Consider the following 17,552-nt stretch of genomic DNA (forward strand, 5'->3'; position numbering starts at 1 on the left):
AATAAATATAGATATAGATATAGTATTTCTCAAACCGAAAAATAATTATTTTATTTTACATTTATCATTGTTGAAAGAGAGTAGTTTCTTGAGCTTGTGATTGGGCTCGGACCACTGGACTGATAGGCTGGCATGACGATGCCTTCAACGACACGAAACGCGGTTTTAGATAACGCAATGGACTGTACCGTCGAAGTTGGGTAAGGCACTGGACTGATAGGCTGGCATGACGTTGTTTCTGAAAATTCTTTCTTTCGGCGGCTCTCTATAAAAGAAGGAAGAGAGGCGGTTAACTCCGCTTGAAATTCCAAAGCTTTCCTGAAACCTCTCTACCTTCTCCTTTTCCTTCTGTAAGTCTCATAATATAGAGAATCCTTATTCTCTCATAGTTTCTTATATATTCCTTTAATTTTGTTCAAATTCATTCATCGCTGTCTAATCAGATCTCGTTCAAAAGCACAATTGTATAGTTTGATCAGTGAATTTCTCAATTTCGGAGTTATTTCGAAGCAAATCAAAGATCTGAGCGACCATGTCCTACGCTTACCTCTTCAAGTACATTATCATAGGAGATACCTGTAATCATTATCTCAATTCCTTTACTTTCGATTTTATTGTGTAATACCGATTTTAGAGTTTATATATTCGTATTCACACTGTATATGTGTGTTTCTCTGGATCTTAAGGAGTTTTGTGGCAACTTTGATTTACCTAAACTGTGATGATTCAGGAGACATACTCGCACAAGATAGATAATGCGTGTATTGATCTTTTCATACATTGAACAAGTGAAATTTAATGTTATGGTGTACTTCGTTATCCCAATATATTAGTGTGTTGTATTGTGTGCAAGTTTTGTTATATTGAGTCAAGTTGGTAACCTTTTTTCATTGCTTTTCTTGCAATGATAACTATATATTATATATTATGTTTCTGCATAGTGTGTGCAAAGAACAAAATTGTGCCATTATTGCATAGGAAAGAAGGTTGGTAAAAGGATAAGATAAGTTTCCCAAAGGAAGCATTTAAGATACTAAGTTTTGCTTATCTTTTAGCTATGTTCATAAAGTTGTTACCTAAAGATGTCGTGTACACACTAGGATCCTCTCCCGTGTACATTGCGATAACTTTAAATTGTGATTGCGACAACTTTGAATTGAAAATCAAACAACTGCATAAATGTGTTGAATTCTCGATTTAATGGTATTATAACATTGCAACATGATGTAATATGTTGCACAGGTGTTATATATTTAATATAAATGTGTTTCATAACTTTATTTAAAGTTGATGCATGGGTGTTGCATTTTGTGATATAACTTTGTTGCATTGTAAGAGATGAATCTTACATATGTATCGCCCATATCCCAATCAGGACTTGACCCTTTAGGGTGGTCGGAGATACCACTCAAGCTACTAAATGGGTTAGCTACACTCCTCTTCTATTGTCTTTCCAAGATTTAACTTCACAAGGTATAGGAAAAGGTTTGTAAAGAGTAGGAAGTAACTTTACTTTGTAAGATAACTTCATGGTATTACTTAGTTTGGACTATATACAATCAAAAGATTCAATTTTTTTTCTAACTTTCGCCCCTGGCCAAGGAAATTCATTACTCTCTTAATCGGGAGGGTTCCAGTGGACATGTGTTGTACATAAATAATTTTAGAAGGCAATAGGTAAAGGTGAAACATTTTGTTTTTCCCAATATTAGGTGAAGTTTCACTTCTTAAATGTCCTCCAGTGGTATAAATTTCGCTTTATAAGGAATAATGATCATGATGGTAGTGGACTAGTGGCCATTATCTCATATTAGATCTTTACAAATTATGACTCCCACTTATATTAAACTACGAGATGAATATTTTTGTTGAAGTAATGAATGATGGAAGAATTTTTGAAACTCATGTGAGTTTGATCCTTTGTTACACAGCGGTAGGAAAATCATGTATTCTTCTGCAGTTCACTGACAAACGGTTTCAGTCCGTGCACGACTTAACCATCGGTGTTGAATATGGGGCCAGAATGATCACAATTGATAACAAACCAATAAAGCTGCAAATAGGGGACACGGTTGGTTTATTCTATTCTTTTTTTGTTTCCTTACTTGACTTATATTACATTCATGCCATTTATATTTCATTATTTCATTGCTATGTCAGGCGGGTCAAGAATCATTCAGGTCTATTACGAGGTCCTACTACAGAGGGGCTGCTGGTGCACTGTTAGTTTATGATATCACTAGGTATTATTCTTATTTGAATCTTTAACAGTTAATGAAGCCATTTTCTTTTATAAACTAAAGAAGTCATTCTTTTTTCTCATTTAATGCATGTAAACTAGGAAAAAGTCTTGCATATATAGTTGTGAGTATGTTCTTCTGCATCTTTAGTTGTCATTAGTCATGCTACTGAAAGAAGGAAATTGATCATTTGCTGTTCACAATATTCTAAAATATTTCTTGGATTATTTGTTTTCAGTGAGTTCTATGCTATATTTTTATATTTGTCCGACCTAACTGCCTTCCACAAAAGAGGTTGTATCAGTACATTGTCTTATGATGCGTCTCTTTCTTAGTAACATTATCATCATTATATCTTTAAAACGTTTTGAAGAATATGCATTATGAGGAGACTCAATTGCCAATGTGTTTACAGGGAATGAGCATTTTTAAACAATAATGAATGAGCTGGGAGTTATGTTGAGCCATATAGTTGATATATTCTTCATGGAAAGTACAGCCAAAACAAGATAATAATTTCATAAGAAAAACTCACACAATGATACAAGTCAGAACAAATAATAGGCACTTCATTATGCTGAGTTTTTTTAACTGAAATGACAAACTGATTTACAAATTTACAGAAGCCATTCTGGTCGTCAACTATTTACTTGTCTAGAGAGAGGATGAATTAGCATACCACTGTGCAGAATTATCTAATATATTCTGGCTGTGTGTGTGTGTTTTCATTTATTATTGCATGGCCAATTTTTAATTATATACACACTTCAATTGAAGATATAGATAACTATGGATTGGGTTGACTGTTTGGGCTGGTCTCACTGGCTTGGTGTAGTTGGGATTTGGCTCTGCCTCTCTGGTTGTAATAAAGTACATTTTTAATGGTTCCAATTCTTAGGAGGGAAAGTTTTAATCACCTTTTTAGCTGGTTGGAGGATGTAAGGCAACAAGCAAATGCCAACATGACTATTATGCTTATTGGCAACAAGTGCGATCTTGCTCACAGAAGGGCCGTAAGCACAGAGGAAGGAGAGCAGTTTGCCAAGGAACACGGTTTAATATTCATGGAGGCATCTGCAAAAACTGCTCAGAATGTTGAGGAGGTGATGAATTTGCTAACAGATGTTTTAAAATGTTATCAACTGAAGCTTCTTTACTATTATATTTCTTTGTTTTCCACTTATCAAAAAGAAAAATTATATTTCTTTTTTTCTTTCTGACACTCTTCCCCCTCTCTCCTTTTTCTTTTGCTTTTGCAGGCATTTATAAACACAGCTTCAACAATCTATAAGAAAATTCAGGATGGAGTTTTAGACGTATCAAACGAGGTATGCCTTGGATTTATTTTCTCTCTTTTTCTGCTGGTATTTGGATAGTTCAATGTGAGGTGGGCCAAAAAAGGTTTAATTGATTAAGGTGTTTCAGTGGTAATTCAATCTTGAAGTCTTGAACATATATATTCATGAGGCCTTGGAATGTATGATCATAGCATAAATTAGCAACTGCCTAAGATGAATCACATTGAGGTTCACCTATTAAAACCATAACTTCTGGTTACCCTTTTCTCCTTATCTAGTTTTAGTGAGACAAATATTTCAGTTGTTAAGTGGCATCCACTGTAATGCTAAGAGAGGACATGGGTGAAACCATTGTCTCATAAACTGTCCTGTTTTTGAACACGAAAAGTTCAGTTTCGGATTACTAGTCTAGTTGCATGGGAGATGTGAGTAATTTTGGCAACATAAAGTGAAACTTTTGTCCTGTTAGTTACTTAGTGAAAAGCTATTTTGATTGGTTGTGATAGGTAGGATTTGCAGTGCTTGTGCTTAAAAATTATGCCTTTTTTTTTTTTTTTTTTTTGTTTTAGATTTTGCAGTCTGACGGGATAAAAGTTGGATATGGGGGCATCCCAGGGCCAGCAGGAGGTAGATATGGGTCTGCTTCTCAAGCAGGGGGTTGTTGCAGTTGAAAGTGGAACTCATTTTCTAAATCAATCACCTTTTTAAGCTTTCTTTACTTGTGCTACTTCAGGCTTTTATGATATTCTCTGTCCTTTGAAGCGAATCATCAGTTTATTTTTTGATTGTTGAAATTTATCAAATATGTGGGAAAAAAAAAAAAAAAAAAAACCATATTAATTAATAGAAATTACTAATTGTTCAATCTGTGTGTTTCTTCCACGGGGATTCTTGATGACTTATTGTATAATTCAATGGTTAAATGTTGCATTTGTGTGGGAAGTTTTTTAAGTTGGAATCTGTAGTCCTACCCACCCACCCTTGCGGCCTTTCAGATGTCTCCCACTGGCTGGCACTGAGGTTTAAATGTATTTTAATTTTATGATATGAAAGGATGGGTAGAAAGGCAAGCTAGAAAGTATGGGAATAGGAGTATCGCGAGAGAAAGGTGTACTTGCCTTCTTTTTGAAATGGAGGATTTTTCGTTGCTTTATTTCTCGTAGGAAGTACCATACCCCGATGGATCATCCGTTAGATGGATTTTTTCGCTACTTTATTTCCCTCCACAAATCAAATCTCAACCCCTTGGACTCCGCTAACCTTATTCAGTGAGTGAGTGAATCAATGCACTTGCAAATTAGGGATGGACTTTTTTTCGGCTTTCTTTTCGACAGTGTTGAACTTTTTAAAAAACTATTCCACCAGCAAACATATGCAAACTCTCTATTGCATTAATTTTATATTAGATTAAGTGTAAAAAAAAAAAAAAAAAAAGAGGAGGAGCTTGAACTTTTTTTTATTGTATTGGGTGTGGGGGTAGGGGTGGTGGTCGCGGCGGCTATGGTGGTGGAGCCGTCACCAACAGTTGTTGTGGCACTGATGTGGCGACCGGGAGCCCTCAGAAAAAGGGCATAATAGGAAGGAATTGTAAATTAGGATTTTAAAATTTATTTTATTTTAATTTTGACTAAAAAGTGGTCAAAGAATTTTTGAATTTTATAAACTAAAATGTACATTTTAAAAAAAGAAGAATTATTTGTGCACAAAAGCTATATTTTAGAAGAAAAAAAATTTGTACTTAACCTTTTTATATTTTATTGCATTCAAATTAAATCCTGTACATAGGATTTATATTCAACCCATATAATTTTTAAAAGATAAAATATACTCCTATATGAATGAATCAGGGTTGAATTTTGGATATCTTTCAAAGAATATCCATCCAATTCTTTATTTTGATTTTGAATTCAAAATTAAAATCCAAACTTTTTTTAAAAGTGAATTACAAATTAAATTTAGTGTTGAGTTAAACCTGCTCTATCTTATAGCGATATTATTTAGAGTGATTTTAAAGATATTTAAACTCTCATCCCGCAAGATGTGAAAGTACAAAATTACTATAACATTATTTCAATAAGTGTTTTTTTTTTTTTTTTTTTGTGTAAAATTGGACAAAATTGTTGTTAATTTCCATGATAATGAGTCTACACACTTAACACACTCCAAGTCCAAGCTAATGAATGGATATAAAAATTAAGAATTGAAATTTTACAAAAATAAGGGAATATTTAATTGTATTTCTTTCCAACGTCAATAAAATAAATAAAAGTTAGAGCCATAGGCCTCCAAAATATTGCAGAAGCACGACAAATTAGGACTATGACCCAAAATATATAAAAAAATTGTAACATATATTATTATATAGACCTATAGATAATAAGAGCATTAAGAAGTAATGATTATATATAAATCGTTAATAAATGATCTACCAAATTGTGATTTCTCACTCATTACTAATAATAATAATTTAATGTTGGAACCCCTCTCTATGATTATTCCTTTTTGGGATATTCTTTAGCAGTGATTTCAAATATATTCAAGCTCCCATCCCGATTACAAATTTACTACAATGTTATTTTAATAAAAATAAAAAAAGATTTGTAAAATTGTTATTAATTTCCATGATTATGAGTCTACTAACACTTGACACTCCAAGCTAATGAATGGATATAAAAATTAAGAATTGAAATTTTACAAAAATAAGTGAGTATTCAATTGTATTTCTTTCCAACGTCAATAAATAAATAAAAGTTACAGCCATAGGCCTCCAAACTTTTGTGAAACCACAATGCCCCTCAAGGTCTGTGGACCGTCCAAAGTCCAAACCAATGGTGGACCTACTTGGACCAATGGTCCTCCAAAATTTTGCAGAACCACGACAAATTAGGCCTCTGACCGAAAATATATATGAAAAAAAAAAAAAAACTGTAACATATATTATACTATATAATAGACCTATAGCTTAATCAGAGCATTAAGAAGTAATGATAGCATGACATTGTGCTCACTTTTTCCACACATTATTTAAGTGATTTATTGACATTTATTGTTTAATAGTCTAGGTTGTACTATAATTTATATTTAAGCGGTTATCAATGGTCTATGAGATTGTGATTACTCATTACTAGTAATAATAATTTAATGTTGGACCCCACCTCTCTATGATTACTCCTTCTTGGGATACTGTTAATTATTATGCATTTCTCTTTCATTCTTTATACTATTTTTTTAATCAATATTAAATTGAAATCTGATAGGTCTTCTCAGACACCCATATCACATCATTTCACCTCTTCTTCACTTATTTGTCACTTAATGGCCTCTTCACAATTATTGTTGTTGTTAATTCTTCAGAGAAATGTTACTCTGTGTGTGGATCTCACAGCAATTATCATAAGCTCTCCTTTAAATTAATAATACCAGTATATTTTACATAACAATAATATTTCGTAATAATAATGGACAATATTAAAGTGATTTTCCTATTATTTTCAAATATCATAAAATAAACTTATAAAACAATCAAGATAGTAGTTTAGTTTGAATAAATGAATAAGAATGTAAAAACTTCCTTAGTTTGTAATTAAGAGAGAATATAATTTTATGATTTTTAGTTCTTTGAAAATAATTTATTTTTATAATAATAACAAACCAAGCAAACCTTAAAAGCTTGACAAATTTTTTTAATTTAATATAATTGATTTTTAGTACTAAATTTTTTCAGTATAATCCTCATGAAATTTTCTATTAAATAGTTACACGATGGTCTTAGTATTTTTTCATGATTATTATGAAAAAACAAAGCTCATGACAACTATTATAATGTCTACCTCACAATAGTATTACTCTTTTAATTTATATACTTATATTTATAAAAAGTAAAAAAAATACAAATAAAATACGGAGTAACGGTCTCAAAGTTGTCTGTCACAAAAGATTTCACGAGTAGCATGTGAGTATAGTACTATGACCGCGAAATGAGATCCACTAATTAACGTCCAAGTGGACCCCAATTTTCAAGTAAACAAATCTATTCACGGTCCTACCCCCAAAATACCCCATCCTCACATGAACTGTTTCAGTCAGGTTCGTCCCGTAATTTTCTCGGAAGCTCGGGGTCGATCAATTGCCTCACGTGAATAGTATCTGGATCTCTGCACATTCACGTACTTTATAAAGTCACAAAATAAATAAACTTGGTCAGTCACTCTGTCTCTCTCCCCCGAAAGAGAAGATCTCTCTGAAGAGTGAAGGCGGCAACAATGGCAGCGATCGGAGCTTTGAAGGTCACTCACAATTCTGTCACTCTCTCCGGCGAGACTACCGGCCGTCATGCGACTCCGTTTCGGAGCCTCTCCTTTGCGTCATCCCATCTATCCGGCGACAAGATCTCGTCGAATGAGGCGTTCGTGGTACGACCTCGTTCCGGAGGTAGAACTCCGGCGATCGTTTCTCCGAAGGCCGTTTCTGATTCAAGGAATTCGCAGACGTGTCTAGATCCCGACGCCAGCCGAGTAAGCTTCTTCTTCTTTTAGTGGCATATATATACACAAAAACAGAAATGATTATTGCAGGCTCGTCCGTATATACATATATATGGAAACATAATCTTATAGTAGTTTTTAGTTTACATTCAGAGCGAAATTGAAATCAGAATTTGATTCTAATTGATCTGAGTAGACTAAACAGGATTGTAACAGAGTTTAAAACTGTTACTTCAATTGAAATTGAATTGATTGTGCAGTTCCAGATCCAGGATTTTCTCTTTCACTCTGATGAAGCGATTTACATTGCCTTTGGGTTGGGCATTTCCACTGTTTTCTTTATAGTTTATGGATTTTAAGAACCAAACCAGCCGAGAAAAAAATAAGATTTTGCGATTAAAATTTGTTGTTAGTACATGGGAATAAGTGTGCCATTGGTTGATTATGGAGCAGTATATTATGTGTTTTGAATATAAACTTCGTTAGCCCATCTCGGTGATTAAACCTTTTGTATGTGCATTGTAGTCATGCTCCATATGATTGCCAAGAAGACATGGGAAAAGATAAGATGTTAAAATGGAACCCTTTTTAGTAAGATTCTAACATTTGTGTTTGTTTTCCTTTGAATTTGAATTTTGGACATAAAACTTGATGCTCTGTTTGATTTTGCACAGAAGTCATAAGAGAAGTCATAGACCACTTGGTATCTTATTGGAAATAGCTTTCCATAAAAAAATCCCATCTTATTTTGGTAATTGTTAATCTAAGAGCCAATGGGTATGGTTTAGTTTTCACTAAAATAATAATAGTAAAAATTTAAAAAGATAATCTGTGGCTAAATCTTCTTGTAGGGGGTCCTGCTCTCCATGGTTTTAATAATTATCAATAACTAATTATTATGTCATAATTTAATAGGCTTTTTAGATGCTTACATTTAATTAAAATCAAATATGTCGGCTAGAGGATCCATGACTTTATATTTTCTCAAGTTTTATTAGGAAAGCTCAGAAAATATACACATACGCACATGCATGGACACAGATCACTTTCTTTGAAGTGTAATATGCTCGCATTTTACTCTTGTTGGATTTCAAGAACTTGACTAGATATTTGTGTAATTTTTTAGAGTGTTTTGGGAATTATACTTGGAGGTGGAGCTGGGACCCGCCTTTACCCTCTTACCAAGAAAAGGGCAAAACCAGCTGTCCCTTTAGGAGCAAATTATCGACTGATTGATATTCCTGTTAGCAATTGCTTGAATAGCAACATATCAAAGATCTATGTTCTTACTCAGTTCAATTCTGCATCTCTTAATCGCCACCTTTCTCGGGCATATGCAAGTAACATGGGTGGTTACAAGAATGAAGGGTTTGTTGAAGTTCTAGCTGCTCAGCAAAGTCCAGAGAACCCCAATTGGTTCCAGGTAGTTACATAATTAAACCTTGCATTCTTATTCTGTCAATTATTTATTTTTATTTTTTAATTCTTTCTAGCCCATATAAAGTTGACAATCATTGCTATATTATTAATGATGTGATGATGACATTTCTATGAGAAATTCCTTCTTTTGTGTGTTAAGATTGACATAATGCATTTTGTTTATCTTTGTTACATTTTAAACACCTGTCATTTATTTGGATTTGGCAACATCAATCATGCTTCGCCATTTAACTTTTTGAAAGAAAACATTTTAGGAATTAGATTTGAGATCCTTTTTACTTCTTAATCTTTTTCAACTCCTTGGACTTATTTTACCCCTTTCATTATTATAGTGCTTACTATATATGTAACACATGTAATAAATAGCTCTTTATTGCTTTTGTTTGTGGAAGATTTCCCAAAATTAGACCTAAATTATTTTAACCTAAAACCAAATTGTTGGTTATATAGATCCCCACTAAACTGAACTAATTTAAATCACAATGCATCAACACCTATTTAATGGGTATATCAATGGGTATATCGAAGATATTGCATGAAAAAAAAATGACAGTACATCTCCAGGGTAGCCATCAGCTCTTGGCTATGAGCAACATCTGCCCCCAATTTCTTTTCATTAATAGGTGATTTTGTTAGGTTACCTTAAATGGGCACTAAAAAGTGAATAGTGGTCATAACTCCAGCCATTATTCTGTCTTAATTGATGATTCAATAAAAAATTACATCTTCATAAATATTTTTCTGGTCAAAACCTTTCACAGCCTGTGGTCCTGATGTATTCATCTTAGTTTTGGTTTCAGATTCACCCTTCCATTTAATGTCAATCATAGTTTTGGTTTTAAATTCACTCTTGTTTTGTTGCCAATTATTTCAACAAAGCGTTAGATTTCAACTACACGGCCCTGTTCCCTATTTGGAGAATGTTATAGGTTATTACTGAAACCAGAAGCTTCATGTGTAAAGATATATATTTGAGATGACATTCTTTGTATTTCCAGCTGTTAAGATTTAGATGAGCGAGAATTATATCAATTCAATTACAACAAATTTTCACTTCTGAAATGGGAATAGTTTGATAGAAGCAGGATCTCTCTCACTAGCACAAAAAACTTTGTTTAATACCTTACTGATCGTATTTATCTGGCTTGCTTGGAGTCTGTTATGAAGTTCAGTTTAATTGGTTTTTAGGGTACCGCGGATGCTGTGCGGCAGTATTTGTGGTTGTTTGAGGAGCACAACATTCTAGAATTCTTAGTTCTTGCTGGGGATCATTTGTACCGTATGGATTATGAAAGATTCATTCAGGCCCATAGAGAAACTGATGCTGATATCACTGTAGCTGCACTGCCAATGGATGAGAAACGTGCCACTGCATTTGGTCTGATGAAGATTGATGACGAAGGGCGCATAATTGAATTTGCAGAGAAACCAAAAGGAGAGCAATTGAAAGCTATGAAGGTAAATATAAAATATTGGGTGACTTTTTTGTCTTTGTTCTATAAGTTTTGTGAAGCTGTTTTTTTCGTGGCAAGTTTGAGATGCTATGATTTCTATTTCGAAAATTTTGAGATTAGATTATGGCTTGATTTCTTGCTTTGTCATATTCTAGGTTGATACTACGGTTTTAGGTCTTGATGATGAGAGAGCAAAGGAGATGCCATATATCGCAAGTATGGGTATATACGTTGTCAGCAAAGATGTGATGTTAAATCTGCTTCGAGATAAGTTTCCTGGAGCCAACGATTTTGGAAGTGAAGTTATTCCAGGGGCAACTTCCATTGGAATGAGAGTATGTATTTCTCTAATTTGTTTTTCTCCATAAATACTTGTGAAGCATTTGCATTATGTATGACCTGTATGAAGGGGCAGTGACATGAATTCCTGGGCTTATGCAACACACATTTAGAGGACGTATCATCGGTGGTGTAGTCCTATAGTATTGTGTAACTGCAAACCTGTAAGGTTGCATTGGATTGATGGGTTTGGAAGGGTCAGTTTTGGATTTGATTACTCGAGTTCAAAATATATTACAGAAGGCTTTTATAGGTGCTTTGGATTTCAATGAGATCCATTTGCAGATTTAGAGCCTTATATCAATGAATTTTGAAATTACAATATGAAGATTTTCTTTTGTAACCTCTCCCACAAAGGATTTCAATTGGATTTATCTCTCTAACTACTCTATTTTCTCTCAAAGTTCTTTCAATCTAATTCTAGCATTTATTTTTCCAGATTTCAGAATTACTTCTGGAGTTAGGTTGGATATTTTAATATCTTGAAATTTGTGACTTTAGCTAATCATAGTTTTATAGCTCCAAGATGCCAAACTCTGGTGACATAAATAGATCTATTGGACTGAAGTCTATAAGTCTAATAAAGTGGTAGTTTCTGGAAGTCATGAAAATAGTTCGTCTGCATACTTCTCCAGAACCTCAATTCCCAAAAGTTTAATTGATCTCACATTTCTATAGGTGCAAGCTTACTTGTATGATGGCTACTGGGAAGACATTGGTACGATTGAGGCTTTCTATAATGCAAATTTGGGAATCACAAAAAAGCCAGTGCCAGATTTCAGGTAGTTATCCATGTCCTTTTTCATCCTTTATAACTCTATTGTGTTATAATATTCGTGCCAGCAGCTTTTTTAGTATTAAATTGTTCACATTTTTATACTTCTGTTGTAGCTTCTATGATCGTTCATCCCCAATTTACACCCAGCCTCGATATTTGCCCCCTTCCAAGATGCTTGATGCTGACGTAACAGATAGTGTTATCGGTGAGGGTTGTGTAATTAAGGTAAGTAACTTCTGGTTGTGAATACGGTTAACTTGGTTAGGTTCTCTAGTTATTTGTTACGTGCTCAAGCTGAATAATATGTACTAGTCTTTTTGCCATTCGTCAAGATCCTTCACTCTTTTTTATTGTACAGAACTGTAAAATTCACCATTCCGTGGTTGGGTTACGATCTTGCATATCAGAGGGTGCAATTATAGAAGATTCGTTGTTGATGGGAGCAGATTATTACGAGGTAATATTCACACTGATAATTACGTAGTTCTTTCTATTGAAGTTCGAATGAATTGTTATACTTGGCATATTTGCATAGACTCTTCTAAATTTGGTGAGTATTTAAGTCGAATACGTATCACATGTTTGGCATGGGTTGTATGATACGCACGTATAAATATGTAAACTTATTTGATTAGATATGCAACCAACATGTCTACTAATTCAAATTTACTATATGGTTGTGCATAAAACTTTCTTGTTTTCTTTGTTGCACATTTGCCTCAAAATGAGTGAAGTACTCTGGCAGAACATTGCATGTTACATGAAAACACATTTTCACCAAGTAAATAACAGAAGAATGTTAAATGTTTTGAATATTTAGCCTTTTTACCATAATATTGGAATTGGGTCAGATAAGTCTGATGTGTAGAGACATATACATGCCCAACATATGCATCAACTATCAAGTCATTGAAACATATTTGGCCTGAAAATGGTGTGCTATAAATGTTTTGGATTGAGTCTGCTGAATTGATGAATTTTTTTTTTTGTCTGTTTGTAATTCTCATAATTTCTATATGCCATTTTCTTTGTCCCAGACGGATGCTGACAGGAGGTTTTTAGCTGCAAAGGGTAGCGTTCCCATTGGTATTGGCATGAACTCTCACATCAAGAGAGCAATAATTGACAAGAATGCTCGCATAGGGGAAAATGTGAAGGTTGTGTATCACAATTTCTCTTCTCCTCTTCATGGATTTCATTTTCTGGGATTACAAAGTAGTTATGATTGCCAATTATTATTTTGGATGAAATCCTTTAAGGTCAAGTTTATCATTTTGATCATGAAATTTGGAGTTGTCATTTCTTGAATTTCCTAAATAGATCTGTACGTGCAAAGATGCCTTGAAGAATGAAAAAACAAATGGAAAGAGGAAAAAAAGACCTATTTCTATTCCTATGTTTCTTTACATGCATATAGGCTCATAGCATGCAATTTCATGTTACTGACTGATGTCGAATTGATTTCTTGATCCCTGAAACGCCATACATTTTGAAAGATTGAGCCTTTAACGTGTGATTTTGTCATTTCAGATCATTAATGGTGACAATGTTCAAGAAGCAGCAAGAGAAACAGATGGATACTTCATAAAGAGTGGGATTGTCACAGTGATCAAGGACGCCTTGATTCCCAGTGGAACTGTCATCTAGAACTTCCTTACGTTAGCTTATGCCATATCATGGTATTCCACGGCTTCTTTGCTCGGTAGGTGATCGAACAAAAGCCTACCTTCTGTCTGCCAATCAATATATATGGTCGATCATGTATATTTTCAGGTAATAAATTGCACTTAGTTGAAGATAGGGGACTTTTAGCATTTTACGTTGTAGAGACCTGTTTCTGAGCAAATAAAAAGTTCAACTATATGGATGTCCCCGTGTTTCTCCCATCAATTTTAGCATATTTCAAGCTTTGTTAAAAGCAAATCTGATGTTTGTTGGTTGGGCTTTGTGATGATAAGCAGATTAAAGACCCGACACTGAATTGAATGAGAGCAATTTTTTTTTTTTTTTGTCCCTAAGAATGAGAGCAACTGCTTAGCTACTCACTTAAATCTTTGCCTCATAAATTAAAGGATTCTTTCTTGAAAAATTTGGAAGGTTCGATGACCTAATTGACTCATCCATCCAAGGTCAACGGGACCGAACAAAACACATAGATACAACAATAAACAATTACACAAATAAAAAAATTTACGTACTCGGGTTAACGGAAGCTAACAAAACACGTATATCCAACAATAAACAATCACACAAATACAAAGATTTAAGTACTTCGTCTAAAATTTGGGCTATATTCCTAAAATTTGGGCTATATCAACGAAAGAGAATATCAAATACCCTACAAACTCCGGTTTTACTGCTCTCTCTATCAAATTCGTGAACTCTTTATATCCATCAATTCTTTAAATTCCACAATGCGAAATAGTGTTGGGCACAGTGGAAGCAAAATAAGAAATAAAATAATCACACAACAAACGCAAGATATACATTGTTTGACCAAAACCGGTTTACGTAGGGATATTACAACGATAGAGAATATAAGAAGATATTCATTATATATGTAGAAGTATTACAACGATAGAGAATATAAGAAGATATTCATTATATATGTAGAGGTATTCATTATAGAGAATTTCTAACACTAAACCATGCACACAAATTCTTGACCGAGTTCTCTGTATACTCCCACGAGACTCTCTCTCGCCATCAGTGGTCACTCTACCCTGTGGTAATTCACCTCTACTTATCAACTCCATCCCTTACGAGGTTACATGTCTCTTATTCTCACAAGTCTCAACTCATAACCTAAATATTTATTTATAGAGTTCCAAACTCAATTCCTTGTTAGACAATGATTACTTGCTTAACAAGAAATTTCCTTACAAAATAATATAACTCTAAAATATAAATCTAATTAGAATAAAAATTTGACACAAAATTTCCAACAATCCTCACCTTTACTCAAATTCCATCCAGCCAATTATCGTTTTCCATGGCATTGATCAGGACAATTCTATTGTGCCTTCAATCTCGACGATACTCCTGCAAAACTCTCATTGTTCCCATAATACGTTGCTCGATCATTCAAACCTTCAAGGCTCCACCTTGACCATTCGAGCTCCATGCTATGTAAGCAAGCCGATTGACACCACCCGTAACTAAAACCCGTTGCAGCAACTGTTGAAACTCCTTGTGTTTTTTTGGATCTTCTGAAATCTGGCTCCATAATGTTTGGTTGGTGTATTTGGAAAGAATAAATGGAAGGTAATAAGATGATCATAAATTTATGAATAAAAAAATGATCTTAAAGCACACTAACCTTTCAGTTCCAGCTTAAAGAAGATTTTTCGATCGAGTCCATTCTGCTTTTGTGGAGAACACCTTATTTGTCTGTAGCTACTTTTCTTTTTGGAGATTCTATAGTCTTGTTCAACCTCACAGTTTCTGACCCTGCCTGACTATTTTTGAAAAAATAAAGGACTAGAAAATTTAACAAAGGAAAAAGTCAGCTTTTATTGTTACAGACTTCTTCATTTTCCTAATTATTTTTTTTTTTCTTTCCATATTTTAAAATATTCACAAACTAAATATCATATGGAGGAACTTTCTCTTCCTTCATAAGGAATTCTTCTAATAATTTCGGCGTCTGATCTTTTCAAAAGAACATGTACAGTACTTTTGTGTTTACGATCTAAAGTTCTAGCACAAGAAAGCTGAATATATACTTCATTCAATACAATCCCTTATTTATGATAATGAGAAATATTTATACATTTACACCAAATCAGGAAATAGTATAAATTTGGGAATTAAATACATAGTTTATTGTATTAAATAAAAATGGGAAACTAAATATATATTTAACAATAGGCATATATGTAGGTTACAAAACCCTCTCTCGCCACTGCCCCAAGTACCACCTCATCAACCACTGGTGCCACCATCTCCTTCCACCACCCTCTCCTCTCTCTCTTTCCATGGTCACCGCGGTCACCACAGCCATTGCTGCCTTAGCAAAATCCCCAATAATCTCTCTCGTTCTACCACCATGGCCACTATCTCAATGTATAACTAAATAAAAACTTTTGGATGCTTAGAATATCATAAATAACAACCTCCCCGAATCCAATGTTGAATGACAAGTCTAATTCAACCCTTTGAACTCCCCTTACTATAATAACCTTAATCCATCATTGAAATCATGAGGATAATGCCCAAAGAAATTAAAACAAATTCTAAACCATAGAATACCCCCTAACCAAGTCTTGAACTTAAGACCCCTTGTGAAATGGGTTACGTATTGGACCATCTCCTACAATGCGTTCGATACTCTTCTTCCGCTATAAATAATTCTCATCATTTCTACAGCTTGCTTCTTTCTTTTCATTCTGGAATTTATATCTATTAAACATAATAACTGTTGAAAAATAAACTTGATTTTAGCATTTAGTATTTTCAAGTATTTTTATATCCATGATGCATATGTGAATTTAGCACATATGTTAGTGGGTAGTAAATTGTCATAGTGGGAGTTAAAGTTATGTAAAATCAAAAGTCATGAGAGTTACAACTAGTAATGGTCATTTTAGTGGATTAGTGGAAGTTATGCCTATTGAAGAATATGTTAGTGGGAGAAATGCGAGTTATGAACATTTAAATGTAATGGTTATACATACATATGTAAGGCCTATATAATCACGTATTCTAGTCATTTTAGAATAAGAATAAGTTAGATATAAGTGAAATAATATATTTCTTCTTCTATTTCTCTTTCAAATTATATAGATCGTTGCATTTGTTTGTATAACCCACTATTTTCAATAAAGTGGTATCAGAGCAAAGTCAGAAAGTGATATTAGAGAAAAAGCCAACAAATAACTATATTTAATCATACTTAAATAATATAAAATCGAATTTTGAAATTTTTGTTTGGTGAATTACATGCTTTATGTGCCTATGAAGTATTGGATTGCATGCTTATATGGACTATGTGATGGTTACCCCTTTTTACATAATCTTCATGTTTAAAATGCCATGATTGATAAGTTTGTTGCATGAGAATTGTTGTGTTAATTTATTTCCTAAAGCATGCAATTATGGTTATGGTTTGATATTGGAAATTTCATATTGACATGTATTGTAATGCATGTATCATTCATGCATTGACATTGGGTAAGAAAAGGGAAATTGATTTTTGAAAAGAAAAGAAATTGCTTTGGGAAAAAGCTTTGGAAAGATGTTTGCGAAAACCGGACGATAAGGAATTGCCTTGTATCTGTGGCGTTAATAGGACTTAGAGGGAACTAAGGAGACTGCTCTAACGTGGTTGAGCTACCTAGGCCCCCAAATGACGCTAAGGAAATGCCTTAGGTTAGGAATAGTTAGTCAATCCTCCTTAGGTCAGGGATAGTTAGTCAACCCTTCTTTCGTACGGTTTGATAGTTGTTGTGATTGAAAACGGTTTTGGAAATGGGAAACGACATTAATATCGCATTGGCATTGTATTTTGAATATTGTTG

The 17,552-nt window shown here is 33.7% G+C and overlaps 2 protein-coding genes across 3 annotated transcripts; both read left to right on the top strand.

Annotated features, from left to right (window-relative positions):
- Positions 1 to 203: 203 nt before the first annotated feature.
- LOC132307528 (ras-related protein RABB1c-like) lies at positions 204 to 4,365 on the top strand. 2 transcript variants are annotated; one of them, XM_059805325.1, is made up of 6 exons: positions 204 to 350; positions 1,932 to 2,071; positions 2,161 to 2,243; positions 3,139 to 3,343; positions 3,500 to 3,568; positions 4,108 to 4,362. In XM_059805325.1, exons 2-6 carry the CDS (start codon positions 2,024 to 2,026, stop codon positions 4,207 to 4,209), a joined length of 507 nt encoding a protein of 168 aa, XP_059661308.1. In that variant the 5' UTR covers positions 204 to 350; positions 1,932 to 2,023; the 3' UTR covers positions 4,210 to 4,362. The 2 variants fall into 2 exon arrangements, with proteins under 2 accessions (XP_059661308.1, XP_059661307.1); XM_059805324.1 differs by having other exon boundaries at positions 214 to 578; positions 4,108 to 4,365.
- Positions 4,366 to 7,726: 3,361 nt separating this feature from the next.
- On the top strand, positions 7,727 to 13,900 carry LOC132307530 (glucose-1-phosphate adenylyltransferase small subunit, chloroplastic/amyloplastic). The gene is made up of 9 exons (XM_059805326.1): positions 7,727 to 8,052; positions 9,149 to 9,445; positions 10,651 to 10,920; positions 11,072 to 11,251; positions 11,934 to 12,037; positions 12,147 to 12,258; positions 12,392 to 12,490; positions 13,071 to 13,190; positions 13,564 to 13,900. Exons 1-9 carry the CDS (start codon positions 7,801 to 7,803, stop codon positions 13,678 to 13,680), a joined length of 1,551 nt encoding a protein of 516 aa, XP_059661309.1. The 5' UTR covers positions 7,727 to 7,800; the 3' UTR covers positions 13,681 to 13,900.
- The last annotated feature ends 3,652 nt before the right edge of the window (positions 13,901 to 17,552 follow it).

This window comes from Cornus florida, unplaced genomic scaffold (genome assembly GCF_030987335.1).
Source record: "Cornus florida cultivar Cherokee Brave unplaced genomic scaffold, ASM3098733v1 CherokeeBrave_3.0.0_Hap2_Chr05, whole genome shotgun sequence".
Classification (NCBI taxonomy): domain Eukaryota; kingdom Viridiplantae; phylum Streptophyta; class Magnoliopsida; order Cornales; family Cornaceae; genus Cornus; species Cornus florida.

Bases quoted from the DNA above. Each gene is read 5' to 3' on its own strand.
- LOC132307528 (XM_059805324.1), top strand. From the start codon at position 533: ATGTCCTACGCTTACCTCTTCAAGTACATTATCATAGGAGATACCT. The intron at 579-1,931 runs GTAATCATTATC...TTTGTTACACAG, and splicing joins CATTATCATAGGAGATACCT to CGGTAGGAAAATCATGTATT. The intron at 3,344-3,499 runs GTGATGAATTTG...TTGCTTTTGCAG, and splicing joins CTGCTCAGAATGTTGAGGAG to GCATTTATAAACACAGCTTC.
- LOC132307530 (XM_059805326.1), top strand. From the start codon at position 7,801: ATGGCAGCGATCGGAGCTTTGAAGGTCACTCACAATTCTGTCACTCTC. The intron at 9,446-10,650 runs GTAGTTACATAA...ATTGGTTTTTAG, and splicing joins AGAACCCCAATTGGTTCCAG to GGTACCGCGGATGCTGTGCG. The intron at 12,038-12,146 runs GTAGTTATCCAT...CTTCTGTTGTAG, and splicing joins AAGCCAGTGCCAGATTTCAG to CTTCTATGATCGTTCATCCC.